Genomic DNA, 19,389 nt, shown 5'->3' with positions numbered 1-19,389 from the left:
CTTTACAAAACTAGGTCGGTCCCACTTTAAACCAGACAAATAGCCTTTCTACTCAGGAACCAGGGCAAACTTCATTGGTGCATTGCAATTAGGGAGCATTCAGGGGTTAGAGTAAGGGAATAGGCCTCACAAAACATGTTTTCTAGTCCCACCTCTGCCACTGTCTTGCTGTGTGACCTCAGGCAAGTCGCTTAACCTCTCCGTGCCTCAATTTTCCCATCTGTAAAGCAGGGTCATTGAAATGGGCCTACATTTGTAAAGTGCTTTGAGATTCTGAAGGGAAAGGTGTTGTATAAGTGCATGCTTTATTTGTGTTATTTACTCTTTCAAATGAGACTTGAAATGAAGGTGTCAGCCACATACATGCCTTAAAATCTCATGGTGCATTTTCCATGAGCAGGAGCGTTTTAACCGCAGAGTCCTGGCTACATTTCATCATGGATAATGTTATTCTGTCTCTCTGAGGGCTCATGTGGAAGTGGAAATTCTTCACATTTCAACTCAGCCTCCTCTTCATTCTCCTCCTCCTCTACCTGCCAAATGGGGCCACAACAGTGGTACCCCTAACTCACCTAGCAATATCGTCAATTTATCCAGCTACACACTCAACCCAGCAGAAGAATCTGTCCTATCTCGGGGACTCTCTTTTTGACCCAGTACCCCCACGAACATGATACAGTTCTGCGGTGATCTGCAAGCCTACTTTTGCCGCCTCCGACTCAAAGAATACTTTCAAGATAATACTGAACAGTGCACTGATACACAGATACCCTCCCACCAACAACACAGAAAGAAGAACTCTACATGGACTCCTCCTGAGGGTCAAAATGACAGTCTAGACCTATACATAGAATGCTTCCACCGACGTGCACAGGCAGAAATTGTGGAAAAACAACATCGCTTGCCTCATAACCTAAGTCATGCAGAACGCAATGCCATCCACAGCCTCAGAAACAACCCTGACATAATAATCAAAGAGGCTGATAAAGGAGGTGCTGTTGTCATCATGAACAGGTCTGACTACCAGAAGGAGGCTGCCAGACAACTCTCCAATTCCAAATTCTACAGGCCACTTTCCTCAGATCCCACTGAGGAATATACTAAGAAACTGCACCATCTACTCAGGACACTCCCTACACTAACACAGGAACAAATCAACATACCCTTAGAGCCCCGACCAGGGTTATTCTATCTTCTACCCAAGATCCACAAACCTGGAAATCCTGGACGCCCCATCATCTCTGGAATTGGCACACTCGCTGAAGGACTATCCGGATATGTGGACTCTCTGCTTAGACCCTATGCCACCAGCACTTCCAGCTATCTCCGTGACACCACTGATTTCCTGAGAAAACTACAATGCATTGGTGATCTCCCAGAAAACACCATCCTCGCCACCATGGATGTAGAGGCTCTCTACACAAACATCCCACACACAGATGGAATACAAGCTGTCAGGAACCGTATCCCTGATGATGACACAGCACAACTTGTTGCTGAGCTCTGTGACTTTATCCTCATGCACAATTATTTCAAATTTGGTGACAATATATACCTCCAGACCAGTGGCACCGCCATGGGCACCCGCATGGCCCCACAATATGCCAACATTTTTATGGCTGACCTGGAACAACGCTTCCTCAGCTCTCGTCCACTCACGCCCCTTCTCTACCTACGCTACATTGATGACATCTTCATCATCTGGACCCATGGGAAGGAGACTCTGGAAGAATTCCATCACGATTTCAACAGCTTCCACCCCACCATCAACCTCAGCCTGGACCAATCTACATGGGAGGTCCACTTCCTAGACACCACAGTACAAATAAGTGATGGTCACGTTAACACCACCCTATACCGAAAACCCACCGACCGCTAAGGATTAAATAAAGACTTCATGCCTCCAGATTCCACCCCGGACACACCACACAATCCATCATCTACAGCCAAGCGCTGAGGTACAACCGCATCTGCTCCAACCCCTCAGACAGAGACCAACACCTACAAGATCTTCACCAAGCATTCTCAAAACTACAATATCCGCACAAGGAAATAAAGAAACAAATCAACAGAGCCAGACGTGTACCCAGAAGCCTCCTGCTACAAGACAAGCCCAAGAAAGAAACCAACAGAACTCCACTGGCCATCACCTACAGTCCTCAGCTTAAACCTCTCCAACGCATCATCAGTGATCTACAACCCATCCTGGACAATGATCCCTCACTTTCACAGACCTTGGGAGGCAGGCCAGTCCTCGCCCACAGACAGCCCACCAACCTTAAGCATATTCTCACCAACAACCACACACCGCACCATAACAACTCTAACTCAGGAACCAATCCATGCAACAAACCTCGATGCCAACTCTGCCCACATATCTACACCAGCAACACCATCACAGGACCTAACCAGATCAGCTACAACATCACCGGTTCATTCACCTGCACATCCACCAATGTTATATATGCCATCATGTGCCAGCAATGCCCCTCTGCTATGTACATTGGCCAAACTGGACAGTCACTACGTAAAAGGATCAATGGACACAAGTCAGATATCAGGCATGGCAATATACAAAAACCTGTAGGAGAACACTTCAACCTCCCTGGCCACACAATAGCAGATGTAAAGGTAGCCATCTTACAGCAAAAAAACTTCAGGACCAGACTCCAAAGAGAAACTGCTGAGCTTCAGTTCATTTGCAAATTTGACACAATCAGCTCAGGATTAAACAAAGACTGTGAATGGCTAGCCAACTACAAAAGCAGTTTCTCCTCCCTTGGTGTTCACACCTCAACTGCTAGCAAAGGACCTCACCCTCCGTGATTGAACTAACCTCGTTATCTCCAGACTGATTCTTGCCTGCATATTTATACCTGCCTCTGGAAATTTCCATTACATGCATCTGACGAAGTGGATATTCACCCACGAAAGCTTATGCTCCAATACATCTGTTAGTCTTAAAGGTGCCACAGGACTCTGTTGCTTTTTACAGATCCAGACTAACACGGCTAGGAATTGTAATGGATCAGGCCAGTGGGTCCATCTAGTCCTGTATCTCATCTCCCACTGTGGTCAGTACCCACTGCTTCAGAGGAAGAAACCCTGCTGGAGGAGATTACCGGATAACCTGGCCGGAGGGAAGTTTACTTCTAATCCCCAACATCTAATTGTTTATACTATGATGTACGAGGGTAACTTTGTATATTCCTGTTGTCCATAGAAATGCCTAAACAAACCCCTTGCTCAATCCTTCTACACTCTTGCCCTTGTGGTAATGAGTTCCACAGACTAACTGCACATTATGTGGAAAAGTATTTTCTTTTATCAGTTTTGAACTGGCTACCTCTCAATTTCCTTGAATGTCTCCTTGCTCTTGGGAGCATCAATTCAATTGATCTACCTTCTCTAGCCCACTCATTATTTTATATATTTTCTTCGTGTCACCTTTTATTCATCTCTTCTTTCCATGTTTAAACTATTTATATACTAGTACAGAGACTTCCATTTAATTCATTCACCAGTTCATTTGATCCTTCATTAAATTTGATCCAAATCCTTTTATAAAAATAAAACAACTTCACCCGTTATTCTGATCACTGTAGGCAGTATTATATTACTGAACAATGTAACTCATGCCTTGAGGAAGCTGCTATCTAATTAATATGGATGGGGACACAGCTCCGCATGAGAAGAGATTTTAAGAGCTGAAAGAAGATCAACATGAGAAGAGACAATAGCTAGAAGCTATTAGGGAGACAGTGTGATTGACCATATAAGCACTGCCACATGTTATGCCCCCCCGGCCCCAGGGTCAGATGGATAATAAGAGTAACCACGTATTTTAGCCAGTAGGAATGCAGCTGATTGAATGAGAAGGAAGACAGTATGAAGCAGCAAGCTCTTAGGCAAAGTGTGACAACATTCGTTCTTATCCAGCATTGACAGTACATCCGGGGTTATCCCCAGTGCTGGACGTTCTCAAGTGTTTTCAAAGCATGACCACATCTTTGTGCCCATTGGTTTGTGGACACCAACCTTCCCATGCAATTGTGTGGAGCACATGCCCTTCTATTCATAACTGTGAAGACCACCTCCTCTCCCACTAGCCGGTGAGTAACACCCTTGTGGCAACCACAGCAGTTGCTAGCATGGAAAAGCAACAGCAGAAAAGTACTGATGCATTCTCATCTTCTTTCAGTGCATCTGGAAATGAGGAAGAGCCAGCTCTCTGATGACCATGGCTTGGGAATTAGTACCCATCACCTTTCAGTGGCCTCTCTAAGAGGCTTCAAATTGGCCATCCAAAATGGAAGCACCCAAAATCACTCGTCAGTCGCTTTTGAAAATCTTGGCCTTGAGCTTTTAAGGTTGTGAAGATAATCTTCAAACTATGAGCCATGTATCACCACTATTGTGATGTCTGCCTGAGTCTGCAGGCAGCCTGAAACAAGAGCTCTAAAAGCTGCGAACTCATTCATCTCTAAAACCCACTGAATTGAATGAATATTTAAATTTTAATATTAACTATTACACCAACCAAACCAAGAGAGATTATAATCTGAAGACTGCCCATTCTCATGAGTGAGAGAGTTTGGGAGAGACCACCTCATATATTTTTCCAAATCTGAACCCATAATTACTCCTGGGAAAATTCTGCGCCAAAATATTAAAAATTCTATGCACAATATTTTAAACTTCTGCAAAATTCTGCATATTTTATTTGTCAAAATAACACAATATAATCACTCCAGTTTCAATTATTTGGGTAATTTATTTCAAAATACCGGTCAACAAGTATGTCAACAATACAGACCCCAAGAAAAAAGATTCCCCCAGGAGTAGAGAGTTAAAGAAACCCCTATGTCAACCCAGTTCCAGTTGCAGGGTACTGGAGAGGGATGCATGGAGCCCCCCAGAGCCCAACACCTGCACCTCCCTCCCCCCAGAGTCCAGCCATAGGGCACCCCTGGCCGAGACACCTGCACCCCCTCCCTCCCAGAGCCTTTACTCCCCACAACTTCTTTAATGTCCTGCTGGGGGAAACAGTGTGGTGCGGCCCTGCCCTTCCTCACCCTTTACCAGAGCTAGGTCTCCCATGCCTTCTCCCATCCCTGGGCAGATGAGGATCAAGCCAGGCAGCCTGAGCATGCAGAGTCTAGATCCCCACCAGGCTGGGCACGCCACTCACTGCGAGCTGGAGAGTCGGGCTCTGCAGAGTACAGCAGCCCCTACTGGCAGCCAGCAATTCTGCAGTCCCAGGTCTGCAGGGGAAACATGAAATTCTGCACAGAACATTAATTCTGCATTGTGCAGTGGCACAGAATTCCTCCAGGAGTACAAAACAGAAACAAAATTGGGCACTTTATAAACTGCACCAAGACACATAGGCCTCTTATCAGCAATTGTACCAGGCAGGGTGTAGCTCCCAGATGAGCCATTCTATCATGAACAGTACAAACAAGAACGTGCAATAATTACCTGACTGTGCTCCAGAAATGCAAAGAGCCACTGGAGCTTTGTCATCAAGGGCTGAGAATTGCTTTCGGTTAAATTCAGCACCGAGTGCCTAAAGCTTTAAAAGCAAATCAAAAACACAGACAGAGAAAATTAGCCATTGGGAAAACCCAATTTCTGTAACAGACAAACTCACAGCACTGTTGATAGAGAAGAGGGAAAGGAAACCTACTCGGAGGCCATGAAAAGAGCCTGAATGATGCTGTTCATGTAGCAGGTGTTCCCCAGGTTAATTAACCCAATCTTCCCTGTGTCAGATTTGGAAGCTAGACGTGGGTAGAAACAGGCCAGCTCATTCTTCTGGGAGGTCCAAGCATTTTGTCCCAGTAAATGTTTAATTCGGTCTTCATTTGGAATTGGAAGAGCCTTAGAAACAACCAGAGATTTTTGTCAAAATCCATTTTACTTCCTGTGATGTAATAAAGAATCACTAACAGGTACCAGTGGAACTCGTCGGCAAAGCTTCAGTGGGAAATTCAGGTCACTGGAAACTCATAGGGGGCAGTATTGACTCCCCACTGTGACTTGCTTAAGCATAGTATAACTTACTCTATTTTATTTGGATTAGAGAGGTGGCTAGAAGCAACACTTGTGATCAGGACCCCACAGTGCTAGGCACTGCACAGACACACAGGAAGAGATGGTTCTTCCCCCAAAGACAGGGCCATGCTACCCAAATTAGATCCAGATTCAGAATCTGAAGCATCCCCTTCCCCCCAGAGTGAGGAGAGCTCAGATATGTTTCAGGCCCATCTCTAATGATGAGAAAGTTGCTCTGTACTGAACAGCAAACTAAAGCTAGTTTACATGCGGTTCAGAGAACTAGACTAGAACTGCATGCCTTACTTTGACTGCTTCCATGACCGGCTCATAGAGATCTGGAAATCCTGAAAACCGGAAGAACATAGAGTGGATCAGCTCGGCCAGCTGTTCCAGGCAGCTTGTTGCGGAGTTGGAGTCTTCCTTGTTCAGAGAGGCCACCAGTCTGGGAATGTGGGGAAGAAGCTAAAAATAGCAAAGTTAAGTCATTGACATAAGGCTCAGACTAGTTATGCATCTACACCACACACAGCGCGCTGGATTAAGGTATCTGTGTGAAATTCACCCCTTCCAGAGGGCCAGCACACAAGGCCTGTGCACCACTTAAATCCCACTTAGGGCTTGACCTTGAATCTATTGAAGTCAACAGCAAAGCCCCCTGGTCTTCAGTGGTGCAGGATCAGGATCTTAAACCTTATTTTGAGGGCTTAATTGGGGCTTAAGTGTGTTACCTAGGCCCTGTGTTAGGCCTTTGCACAAGGGTGAATTTCACCCTCTCTCTTAGTCTGTGCTATCTGTCCATACACACACTTACTAGGGAATGGAATGTTGTGTGCTGGAATGGAGCACTAAGGAGCTTAACCTTAAACTATGAGCTACATCTATTGCTAATTGAATCTATCTTGATTAATCTGTGATTTGTACCATTTTATTGCAATCTCTATAAACTACACTACAGTTGTTATAGCCGGATGGGTGGGAAGAGATGTCCAAATAGCCAAATTGATTATTTTGTTTTAAATCCACTCTTTATAGAGGAAATTAAAGCAAAAACGCAGCTCTTATTTTACAGACTCCAAACCCAAAAGAATTGTACACAAGTGCCCCCTGCTGGGTCTGTAGCAGTATGGAACTAATATATTGTTCCCAAATGTACAAATGTGCTAGACCCTGGTTTAAAAATTCCCATGAAAATTCATGCAACATTTCTCACTAATTTGTTTCCTGTGATTTCACCTCATCTGTCCTGAATTACTATTTTTGAATGAAATTATCTCTAACACCGCCTCTGCCTTGTAAAACAGTTGCATGCTTCTTTCATTTCAAGCATGGATCTTTTTTTGCTAATCTGTGGCGATTTCATTGAAAAAAATGGGAAATTTTGTTGGGGAGGGAAACAAACACCTTTTTGCGATCAATATTTTCCTAAGCTCTTGTATGAACATTTCTCAGACCTCATCAAACACATACATGCCAATATAAACAGATAGGAAGCCAGACAGGTTTGCCTCCTGTGTTTGCTAAGCAAAAGAAGGGAGGAGTTGTCAGGGAGAAGGTAGGAACCCGCTTCCAGTCTTCATCCCTGGTCTCCTGCAATATACGGAGATATACCTATCTCATAGAGCTGGAAGGGACTCCGAAAGGTCATGGAGTCCAGCCCCCTGCCTTCACTAGCAGGACCAAGAACTGATTTTGCCCCAGATTCCCCAGTGGCCCTCTCAAGGATTAAACTCACAACCCTGGATTTAGCAGGCTCAAACCACTGAGCTATCCCTCCTCTTGCTGTAGAATGTTTGCTTGGTCCCTGGCAATCAACTCCTTAGGCTCAGAGCACCCCAAATACACCAACTCTGGTTCCCCTAGTGCCACCATCAATCTGCTGTAGAGATGGATACAAAAGATTCTGAGGAGCAGCTGAGGAAGGACTGGATTCAGATTTGTGGCATGCCATGAAAATAATCTTGAGAACCTCTGGCCATGGAAGATGATTCTCTAGTGTCTTTGCTTCCAGGCTCTTTTTTAGCTACCTTAGCTATTACATTCATCATACTGAACTGAGGTATGATATGTTCCGTATGACACACTTGTTAAAGTCTGGATTTAGCCTTACCAAGTGAAATGCTTCATGCGAGTGCTGGAAACTCAGCAGCATGTACAGTAGAACGGACAGCGCTCCATCCCTCACAATGGGGTACAGCAACTTGGAAAAGACCTATGGAGGGAAAAGCACAGAAATGCAAAGTGCACACACTACCAAGGCACCACATAAACATGGTGGCCTCAGGTCTTATTAAGATTGGTGGAGTCACCTCTGCATGACTCGGGAAACTCTCTGATCTGCTCTTATAAGCCAAGTAGGGTGAGGCCTGGTTGGTGCACGGATGGGGAGAGTGCCATGGAATACAACTTTAGACTGTACAGGGTCTAATAACAGCAGAGGTAGAGGGATGTTCTTGAGGCGCAGGCCTGGAAGATTAGGGATAATTCTAGTTCTGGGATGATGAAAGACTATAACCCAGACTCCTTGGGCTAGTTGAGGCTGAGAGACAATCCCTGCCCTGAAGAGCTTACATTCTAAACAGACACGATATGTACACACCATCCCAGCTCTGCAAGCCTAATCCCAGCTAATCCCAGCGTGGAGGAGAATTGGGGGAGGGGGACTGAAGTCTTGGAAAGTGAGCCCGCCCTGCACTCACCCTGCAGCATCCCATCTTACAGAGCCGGTCCTAGTCTCCCTGCGACCTGGTGCATGATGGGATCGCAGAGCCACTCAGGTTTGGCCTGGCCAACCCTCCAAACTGACAGGAGGGAGGCAGGGCCAAATTTGAGTGAGTGGTATTGCGACCAGACTCCAACCTCTGGCTGGGCCAAACCTGTGTGATACTGCGACCCTGAGCACCAGGCAACGGTGTCTGAAGAGGAGAGTAGGGGTCAGCCCCCATCGCTGTCCAAACCCCACCTTCCACCCCGCAGCCTCCCCTGTGTACAGGACAAGAACTGTACGTTTGCCTAGGCCACTGCCCAGTGATGGGTTAATCCAGCCCTGGACGTGGCAACCTTCCTGTGACCCAATGGTGGGTCTGTGGCAGAGCCATGAACACAACCCAGACGCCAGGGGAGTGATAAAAACAGAGACAAGGCCCAGGAGGGAGACTGGAGAGTTTTAAAAATCAAGAAAGCCGTCCTGACATGGAGACCTCTCTGCATGGAGACGGGGAGTGGCAGCAGCATGGAGACCCGAGCACCGGGGAGACCGTGAGAGGAGACGAAGGCACAAATGGTGACTGCAGCCCAGGTGGAATAAAAGGGATCTCATTAACGTCAGCTCCCTGGGCACAGTAATTAAGAGCTGCTCCCAGGGGAAACAGCTTCTGTTCCCTGCACCCTCCAGATTCCTACTTCTGCGGGAGCAATTCTTGAAGTCAAGTTCAAGTGTATTTATAGCAGAAGCAGCCTTGCCAGCACACCCGGCTTAGTCCCAAGTGCTGCGATTCCAGGTGCGTCGGCTGACAGCGGCGGGGTGAGACGAGACGGAGGCTGCTCTCTCCCCACTGGGCCTTCAGGGGCTCACTCCGCTCAACGGCAGCAAAGCAAGGAGCACAGAGCAGCGGGGAGAGGTCTGTCTCTTTATCCTCCTCTCCATGAGACAGATGCTGAATCCCACATCCCCACGCTTCAGTGCGTGCCCTGGCTTCCTTTCCTGGCTGCCCTGCCAGCCCAGAAGCGGCGGCTGCTGAGCCAACACATCTCCAGAGCACCCCGTCTCTCTCCAGTACCAAACAGGGAATGGCTCACTTGGCAGGCAGGCGAAGCGGGGAAGGAAAGAAGGTGGAGCACTGGCACTGGGCATGGCAAGGAGAGACACCCTGCAATGCTGAAGATCACGGAGAGGAGAGAGGTACAGGGCAAGAGAAAGGGAAGGTCTGGGTGGCGGGGCTTCCTGTCATCAGGACCTAGACTGCATAGACTTAGTGGGAAGGGATGCTCCTGAGACAAGAAGCCCCATCCCCTGTTCCTGGGATTGCCATGTGGGAGGCTGCACAACAATAGATTTGATGGACGGGTCAGGGCAGGGGCACAGAAAGATCTCCGAGAGGTTTTCGTGCTGTGGTAAGGAGTCCCCCGCAAAAAGAGACCGTAATGAGCCTGTGGTTACAGCACATGTGTGAGAGTGAGCAGATCCACCTTCTATTCCTGGCTCTGCCATGGACTCGAAGCTTGAACTCTGGCAAGTCATCGGACCTCTCTGGGCCAGGAATTTCCCTCTGTCTAAGGGGAGGATAACAGCTTCCCAGCTCACAGGAGCATTTGGAGGCTCACCACTCAACAAGGTGCTGGCACTGCTACTCGGGATGCCAAACATAACTGTGTCACTTGTGCATTGCCCTGCCCCCAGTAGCCAGTTGTGGGCACCCGCTGTGTCTCTCCACCCACCACGACCATGAGCTCTTTGGGGCAGAGACTCTCTATTGCACATGTGTAGTGTGCCTCGCCCAATCCCTCATCAGGGCTGCCACAATGCCAAGATGAGTTGAGCTCCTCAGATGGGAGGCACTAAACAAGTGCAAAGCAATGTTACATTTTCTAAATTAATCCTCACTTTCTTTGCCATGATGTTTCAAATGTCTTCAGCCCCTCAGACAAATCACTGGAGGCTGTGCGTTGAAAGCAGAGGGCTAGTAACCATATCCTCCTCTTTCAAGATCGGCATCTCACAAGATAACAGGCAAAAAATGCCAACACTCCCGAAGCTGATCTATAACCCATTGCTTCCACAATCCCAGCAGCTAAACGCATCACAAGCCAATTTTAAATGGCTGTCGGGTCAGTTTCTAATGGATTAACATCGGAAGGAAAGAAGAACAAAAGCAGCACCAGGAGAAATAATATGCCCCTGCCATTCTCAGTTTGGTTCATTCAAGAGGTACTTGCAGTTAACAGTAACACTTTACACTTTAATAGTGCCTTCCATGGCTGATTCTCTAAGGTAGGTAAGTATTGTCCCTGTGATGTTGCACTCCATATGTTTATGGAAATATGCTTCTGAGTATGAATATAATGTAACTGGAATATGCTTTATGCATAAGGTCTCTTGTAAGGTATCATTACAAAGCTTATAATCTACTGAGTGTGTTCATCCTATTTGTATGTATGTATCATTCTTGTATCTAAAACTAGAAATATGAAGTATTACTCTGAAGTCCTATTGTAATTATGCAAAGTGTGGGTCATTAATGGTGGCTTGGAATCTTGATGGCTCCCATTAACTAGGACAATTGGTTGTGAATGGCTCTGTTTACTTGCAAAACTTCCTGGGTATGTGCTGGCCAGCCTTGGAAGAATGGAGACTAGGGGTCTCACAGGACATGTGACCATGTCACATGATACTGGAATCCATCTTAAACCTGGTGCTTTTCCATTTAGAAGGAGGGGTGGGAACCCAGAAAGAAACAAAGGATTCCCGCCTTGTGCCAAAGCTATAAAAGGGGATGGAACAGAACAAAGGGGTCCCAGTCATGTGGAATCCCCTGCTTTTCACCTAAGATGCCTGCTGGAACTAACAAGGTCTGTACCGGAAAAAAGATTGGGCCCAAACTAGGAAGGAGTCTAATCTGTGAAAGAAGCTTATTGGAACATCTCTGAGGGTGAGATTTACTTGTACTCAGTTTCTTAATGTGTTAGGCTTTAGACTTGCGTGTATTGTTTTATTTTGCTTGGTAACTTACTTTGTTCTGTCTGTTATTACTTGAAACCACTTAAATCCTACTTTTTATACTTAATAAAATCACTTTTGTTTATTAATAAACCCAGAATAAGTGATTAATACCTGGGGGAGCAAACAGCTGTGCATATCTCTCTATCAGTGTTATAGAGGGCGGACAATTTATGAGCTTACCCTGTATAAGCTTTATACAGAGTAAAACGGATTTATTTTGGGTTTGGATCCCATTGGGAGCTGGGTGTCTGGGTGCTGAAGACAGGAGCACTCGCTAAGTCGTTTTCAGTTAAGTCAGCAGCTTTGGGGATGTGGTTCAGACCTTGGGTCTGTGTTGTAGCAGGTTAGTGTATTTGGCTCAATAAGACAGGGTTCTGAAGTCCCAAGCTGGCAGGGAAAACGGGCTCAGAGGTAGTCTCAGCACATCAGGTGACAGTCCCAAGGGGGTCTCTGTGACCAAACCCGTCACAGTCCCCCATCGTACAAATGGGGAGACTGAGGCAGAGAGATGCAGGGGTAATATTTTCTAAAGTGGCCATTGATTTTGGGTACCCAACTTGAGACACCCAGGGCCTGATTTTCATACTGCGCTGAGCATTCACCACAGCAGTTAAAGTCAATGGGAGCTACGGATGCTTGGCACTTCTGAAAATCAGGTCCTAAGTGTCTCAAGTTGGGCCCTCCAACAATGAGGTATCCAAAATCCACAGTCATTTTAGAGCTGGCTGTAATTGACTTGTCTGAGGAAACACGTTGAGCCAATGAGAATCAGGCAACGAACTCCTGACTCTCAGTCTCCTGCTCTAACGACTAGGCAGCTCTGCCTCCCACTTCTACTTATCCATTGTATGTGGGGGCAAGAACTGCTAGCTAGAAAGCCATACAAGGCAGATTCCAGGCTACCAGTTCTGTAGATAGTACGGTAAGGTGGTTACAAACTCCAGTGGGTACAAGCCACTAGCACAGCTCCAATGCACCGAATATCCAATTCTACGGTGACCCCTTTAATCACCTGGTTGCAGCACTAATGTCAATATACGTCTCAGTCGAATTTGATCAAAAGGCAGGACAGAGAGGCTCCAGTTCTAAGAGGGAAGGAGGGACTCTGGCTGCAGCCATGTCTGAAGGGCACACTGACCTTTTCAATTTTCAGAAGAGTGACTTCAATCAAGATGCTGAACTTTTTCACTGCAGCCAAACCCTTCAGTAGAGCGATGATCCATTTGTCGATGTTCTTCCCTAGGGGCCAAGAGACCCAGTCAATCATCCTACAATGGAAAACAAATATGTGGAATAATGACTTAACATATGCATTATAAAATCCATGATGTCCCGGACAACCCCGTCACCTCCAAAATCCTATCCAGGAGCTTGGGAAAACCCCAAAAGAAACTGCCCCCAAATAAACCATCCCATGTTTTACACTAAGCCCAGTGACTGCTGGATTAGGATTTTGGTAATTCAGGCCTCGTCTACACTGGGCGGGGAGGGGTCGATCTAAGATACACAACTTCAGCTACGAGAATAGCATAGCTGAAGTCGACGTATCTTAGATTGACTTAGAATCACTTACTTCGCATCCTCGCAGCATGGGATCGACAGCCGCCGCTCCCCCGTCAACTTTGCTTCCGCCTCTCGCCGAGCTGGAGTTCAGCAGTCGACGGGAGAGCGATCGGGGATCGATTTATCGCGTCTACACTACACGCGATAAATCGATCCCTGATAGATCGATTGCTACCCGCAGATCCAGCGGGTAGTGTAGACATACCCTCAGTCAGCACTACATAGCCGTTAAGAAGGCCTGATACAAAACCTATTAAAGTGGATGGGGAGTCTTTCCACTGGTGATTGCATAGAATCATAGAGTTAGAAGGGACTGCCAGGGTCATCTAGTCTAACCCCTGCCAAGATGCCGGATTTGTTGTGTCTAAACCATCCAGACAGATGGCTTCAGCCTCCTTTTGAAAACCTCTAGTGAAGGAGCTTCCACAACCTCCTTAGGCATCTGTTCCAGTGTCCTACTGTTCTTACGGTTAGGAAGTTTTTCCTGAGCTGGGTTTCAATGGATTTAGGATCAGCTTATAGTTAGGCTTGGCAGAATTTCAATATTTTTTATTATAACGTCAACAGATAATATCAATGTTTATCTTGAAGCATTTTTTTCTATTTTTAGCTATTTAATTTTGTATAGTTGCCGGAAATTATGTGGGGGCTCAGACTCTAATTATTTAATGACAGTATCTGTTGAAATTCAAAAAGTTAAAGCTTTACAATTGTTAGTGTTAAAACATCAATGGTCAATATCACATGTCAAAGTATACAGTGTAAATATCCTTAAATCAAACTCTAATAATTCTCAGGCAGCATTTTTCTTGCTTTGCCTATTTGTAAATTTAGATTATTATCAAAGGAAATATTTTATCATCATTTGTGTGTGTTCATGAAACCATCTCGGGTTCAATGAGCTTTCATCCAATCACAGGCAGGTTTCCGATGGAACCCTGCATAGGTTCCTGGCAGGTGATGGGGAGTCCTGGTTTCCAGGTTCCACAGCTCTGGGGCAGCCCCATCATGGCAGAGTTTCCTGCCTTCCTGCCGTGGAGCTGAGGAGCGCAGAAGCCCCAGCTCTAACTGGGCTCTGTCCCCATATTCACAACCTGGAGCCAAAAAAAACCCTGAGAGACCCTGCTTGAGCAGCGGTGGAAGGGAGCAGAATCATGTACATTTCAGTCAGCTGCCGCAGGTCCTGGGAACACATTTTGTTTCAGAAATACCACATGTCTGTGGTTCTGAAATGAAATTTTTTGAAATTTCCCACCAACCGGAAATTCTAAGTTTCAGCCAGCTCTACATAGAAACTCCACCTAGCTCTTAGACAGCGCTTTTCATCAGTAGACCTCAAAGCACTTTACCGAGGAGGTTAGTATCGTGATCCTCATTTTACAGATGGAATAAATATAATGCCACTGAAAGGTAGCCACACAAATACTTATGTGGACAGAGATAGAAACAATCCACTGAACTGCACTGTATAACCAGAGGAGCAAAAGTCCTTAGAGGTACTGAAGATCCAAGGACAATTTTTGCAAGAGGCATTTTTCTCCAATGTTCTTGGCCAAAATATCCCATTCCTCACTCCCCCCATAGCTGTTGTACTGTGTGCTGATTATCCCCTAGCTAGAACCTTCCCACCCCAAAGGTGGCTGCCTTCACCCATCACTGAAAGATATTTTTCTATGTATGTAGTTTCTAAAGCGTTCTGAGATGAAAGGGGCTGTATATACATGTAAACTATTACTATATTTGCTATGTGTTGAGCTAGATGGTTCCATGCACAAAAATAAAACCCCTTTATGTGACTTTCAAAGTAATTCCACTTTGAAGAAAGAATGATGTTAATGTAGCTCTCTGGAGCGCCATCAGTTTATAAACAGTCCACCAAAACTTCCGCCTGGCTCCTAAGTGAGCCTAATTACATTTCATGAGCTCTGCTTAATGTTTCGGTAGCAATGAGTAATCATTCATTGTAACAGAGGATTTTACAGGAAAGAGGCAATTGATTTTGCGATGGCTATTTTTGGAATCCGGAGCTCTTAGTGGAATTATCGATTAGAGTCCACAGCGGGATTAGCTCCCCATGAAAAGAAAGAAAAGACCATGGGGGTTGGAAACAGCACTGAAATACAGACGCGCTTTGACTCGGATCACTTTAGACTTTATGAAAACAAACCCCACCCCAGCAAGTCAAAGAGAATTTTGTGCAGGTGAAAGGGACGTATATGCAGAAGCCTCTTATTTATCCACAGTCCAGGTATAACAGCTATGCCAGTGAACAGTGCTAGCTCCCCACATGTAACCTGGGATGGGATGGACGCACCCGGCACTAAAACAGGCAGGGAAGGGGTTAATGCTGTGCATAGGGAGCCAGGGAGAAGACCAGCTCCACTTGAGGGAACCTGCTCAGCCTGCCCTTTATGGAGGAGTGTTTGTACTTGGGCTCATGAGAGCACACACTTAACCTGGAGGACAAGGTGGATGTGGGTATCAAAGGAAAGCAGGAAGTGGCCTCTCTGAGGAGCCCCCAGGATGAAGACTCTCCTAGGCCAAGCCTGCTCAAGGAACCTGGGAGAGGGAGGAGTTCTGGGACTTGGACACAGGCCTGCAGAGGAGGCTGGTGACCCCAGAGAGGAGACTCTATCCCAAGCCTGACCTTGAAGGACCACCTCTAGAATGCCAGATGTTCATTCAGCCCTGTTCTCTAGCTCCTCTGGTCACTTAGGAGCTGGCTCTGTAAACCCTCATTCTTCCTGAGTAGCCCCGCCCCCTGGTTAATGGGTGCTAAAGCGATTAGGGATCAAAGCCTCCACAGCTCATTCACTCCTTGGCATCTCCATTGAGTCTGCTAACAAGGGGGCTACCTCTTGTGTGACTCCAAGATCTGCGCCGAGGCTACCACCAATCACCATTAGACGGCAGCCAAGCACCATTAGATGGCAGCTAATTTCCATTTCACCAAGTTAGGGCACATTTGAACCACTGTCCTGCAGGAGAAAAAGGTCCTCTGGCTTTTTACCCATCCAGCCCCCCTTCATTCCACTACTGGAGCAACCAAAAGAGATAGTTCTGCCATTCTAGGATAAAAGATGTACTTGGCTGTGCATTGAGTGGCTAAACCCTACCATGTAATCTGCAAACTAGAGGTTAAAACCATGTCTAGGCAACATACAGGGAAGTTCTACCCTTTGTTATTTTGAACCTTGGCTGCTGTAAGCCTTATGCTACATACAGACTTTGGCTGAAGGGAGCCTGGAATCTATTTCAGGAATAAACACAGCTAGGAAGATTGATTTTTTTTCCCCCTTGTGCAACTGCTATTTAGCCGACCGGACCAGATATAGGCAGATACCATAAGTGCTAATGCAAAGCTGGGACACTGGGTGAACACTGGACATCAATTAGAGAGAGAATCTGACAGACCAGACAAGCACCCTTGCATGCAGGCCAGGGTCAGCAGGGGCTCAACTGCAGGCAGGAAATGGGAGACAGTACAACATTGGTTTCCCTTTATAACCTCTCTCAAGCTAGATGGTTCTAATGCATCCATCGGGGTGGGATCTGGGTGCTACACAGTATCTGAGCTATGTCACCAACCGATTACTAAACAGCCCACCACCTTCTGTAGTTCCTCCGTGCTCCAGGCTTTCCAAGCATGTGGAGCTCCCCGTTCTATAGCTGTGACTTCACAGGAGCTAAGGTAGAAGGGAGCTGCTGCTCCACAAGCCAGTCAGTTGTGCCTTACTAGCCACCAACACCAGCATCTGTGATGCCCAGACCCCCCGTAGGGAAAACAGCAGCTCTGAGTTCAGGCTGAAGCCGTTTTCACAGCCAGGGTGCGAGCCAGGGATACGTCACCCAGTTAAATAAAGATCCAGTGAAAAAGCACCAGCAGTTGCACTCACCTTGGGCAAGATTTTCAGAAGTGCCTAGTGATTTTGAGTGCCTGCACTTCAGGTGCCCAGCTTGAGACACCTTAAAGGGACTTGATTTTCAGAGGGCAGGTTCTCAGCACTTTCTGAAAATCAGGCCCTTTTAAGGTGTCTCAAGTGGGGAACCTAGAAATCACAAGTCCCTGTTGAAAATCTTGGTCCTTATTTCCAGAGTCCTGCATGCTTGGAGGGTAGTGAGGAGGGATAGCAAAATTTTCCTGTCCCCCCTACACCTCAAACCTTCACACTAGGATACCAGCAAAGAGCATTCTGCTCCTAAGCCTGAGCCCTGGGATGAAATTGCTAGGAAGGGTTGAATGTAGCTATTGGGCAGGTCTTTCTCTGGCCTGAGGATGCACAGCAAGAATCTTCCAGGACGTTCAGTCACCGGTACCGCCTCACATCTCCTACCTACTGATCGCGGTCATCATCTGCACATCCGTTATGCTGTCATCGTTGGTTAGGTTTCTTATGACACCATCCATGAGCTCTAGTGGAACGTACTGGACCACGCTGGCTAAGGCATTCGATGGAGCTTCCTGCTCCTCTGTAAGACATTAGTAAGAACAGACAGCATTAAAGCGGGAAATCCGGTTTACATTATCCTGTCTCTACTGCAAAGGTCGAATCCTTTCTAGCTACACAAAGGGCCGGCTCATCTGCTAGTGTAAATCAGCATAGCTCCATCGACTCAACACTGATCTTTTCTGGGATGGCAGTTCCTATGTTCTTAACGGCACACAAGGCATGCGGTCGTGGCATATACCCTGGGTGTTTCGTGAGGCACACAGCTGAAAGGGGCAGGGATCACATGCAAATGAATGCTAGCCCCTGGAGTGTGCTATTGCTTTTCTAACAGCTGGCCAATTGGTCCCGACCCCTAGATCCCTATGCAAGCAAATTCCCTCTTTATGTTCGCTTTATACTACTCGTTCTCTACAACCTCCAATGGGACATGTGACACTCCACACCTCATATTCACCATAGTGATATGATTATGATGCATCTTGTACAAAATATGCCATGTGAGGTGTCTATGGAAAAGTTATGGTTTGCTGAATATGATTATCCTATTTGTATCAATGTATCATTTCTGTATCTGGAGTTATGAATATTAACTATGTATTTGTATTTCAAATGTGCTTGCACCTGGGTAACACTCATCACACTTTACATACAGTCTGCGAGCACATTGTGAATGGCCTATTCAAGTTGCATGGCCCATCAACAAAGACAATGGGCCATGGGGAAAGCTTATCTTCATCTGATGAACTGTCCTGGGGACGCTTCAGTCATCCCGTGAACAATGGCTGCCGCAACTCATCGGGAGCACGCAAGGGCTTGTGACCAGATCACATGACACTGAACTCCATTTTCCTACCTGTATTTTTCCACAAACTGGGCTGGGAACTTGGCTTGGAACAAAGGGGTTCCCGCCATATGGAAGAAACTATAAAAGGGGGAAGTGACATCACCATGGGGCCTCACGCTCCATACCAGAGAACACCTGGAAACACTTGAGGAACAAAGACTGAACAGGGGAAGGGGGGTCCCAGGCAGGGAAGAAGGAAGCCTGCCTGTGCATGGAAGCTTGATGGCCTGTTTATACTATCTAACAAGATGAGACACTGCTTGATTCAAACCCTATCTAGTGTATAAGACTTAGATTGCGATTTTGTTTATTTCTTAGGTAACCATTTTTGATCTGTTTGCTATCACTTATAAGCACCTGAAATCTATCTTTCTGTAGTAAATAAATCTATTTTATATTTTTTACCCAAAACAGTGTGGTTTGCCTGAAGTGCAGGGAAAACCTCAGCTCAGTTAACAAAGGCTTGTGCATGGTCCTCTTCACATCAAGGGAGGGGTGGACTGGGTAATAAATTCATGCTGGTCAGGCTTTTGATCAGGGCAGGACGGTATAGCTCTGGGTCTTAGGCTGGGGAGCTGGAGATATTTTGGCTGGAGACTCTCTGTTGTTGGTTCATGCAGTGGCTGGCAGAGCATTCATGAACACAGCCGGATGTGACCCCTGCCTCTGAATGTTTGTGTGAGGACAAGCTTGGAGGGCTTTGTAGCTTGTCACAACGTCACAATGTGAGAGGGCTCAGCAGTACCCCAATTCCA

General features: G+C 46.4%; 1 protein-coding gene across 1 annotated transcript in view; it reads right to left on the bottom strand.

Annotated features, from left to right (window-relative positions):
- Window positions 1-19,389, bottom strand: part of USP35 (ubiquitin specific peptidase 35) — a 33,394-nt gene that overhangs the window by 12,629 nt on the left and 1,376 nt on the right. The window contains exons 2-7 of the mRNA XM_024200640.2: window positions 17,674-17,809; window positions 12,915-13,044; window positions 8,168-8,269; window positions 6,364-6,522; window positions 5,690-5,883; window positions 5,482-5,575 (exon numbers count right to left, since the gene is read on the bottom strand). Coding sequence (XP_024056408.2) covers window positions 5,482-5,575; window positions 5,690-5,883; window positions 6,364-6,522; window positions 8,168-8,269; window positions 12,915-13,044; window positions 17,674-17,809 — 815 coding nt within the window. The remainder of the gene's footprint in view (window positions 1-5,481; window positions 5,576-5,689; window positions 5,884-6,363; window positions 6,523-8,167; window positions 8,270-12,914; window positions 13,045-17,673; window positions 17,810-19,389) is intronic.

This window comes from Terrapene carolina, unplaced genomic scaffold (assembly GCF_002925995.2).
Source record: "Terrapene carolina triunguis isolate 2854851 unplaced genomic scaffold, T_m_triunguis-2.0 Scaffold97, whole genome shotgun sequence".
Lineage (NCBI taxonomy): Eukaryota > Metazoa > Chordata > Testudines > Emydidae > Terrapene > Terrapene triunguis.
This window is presented reverse-complemented; position numbering and strand designations above follow the sequence as displayed.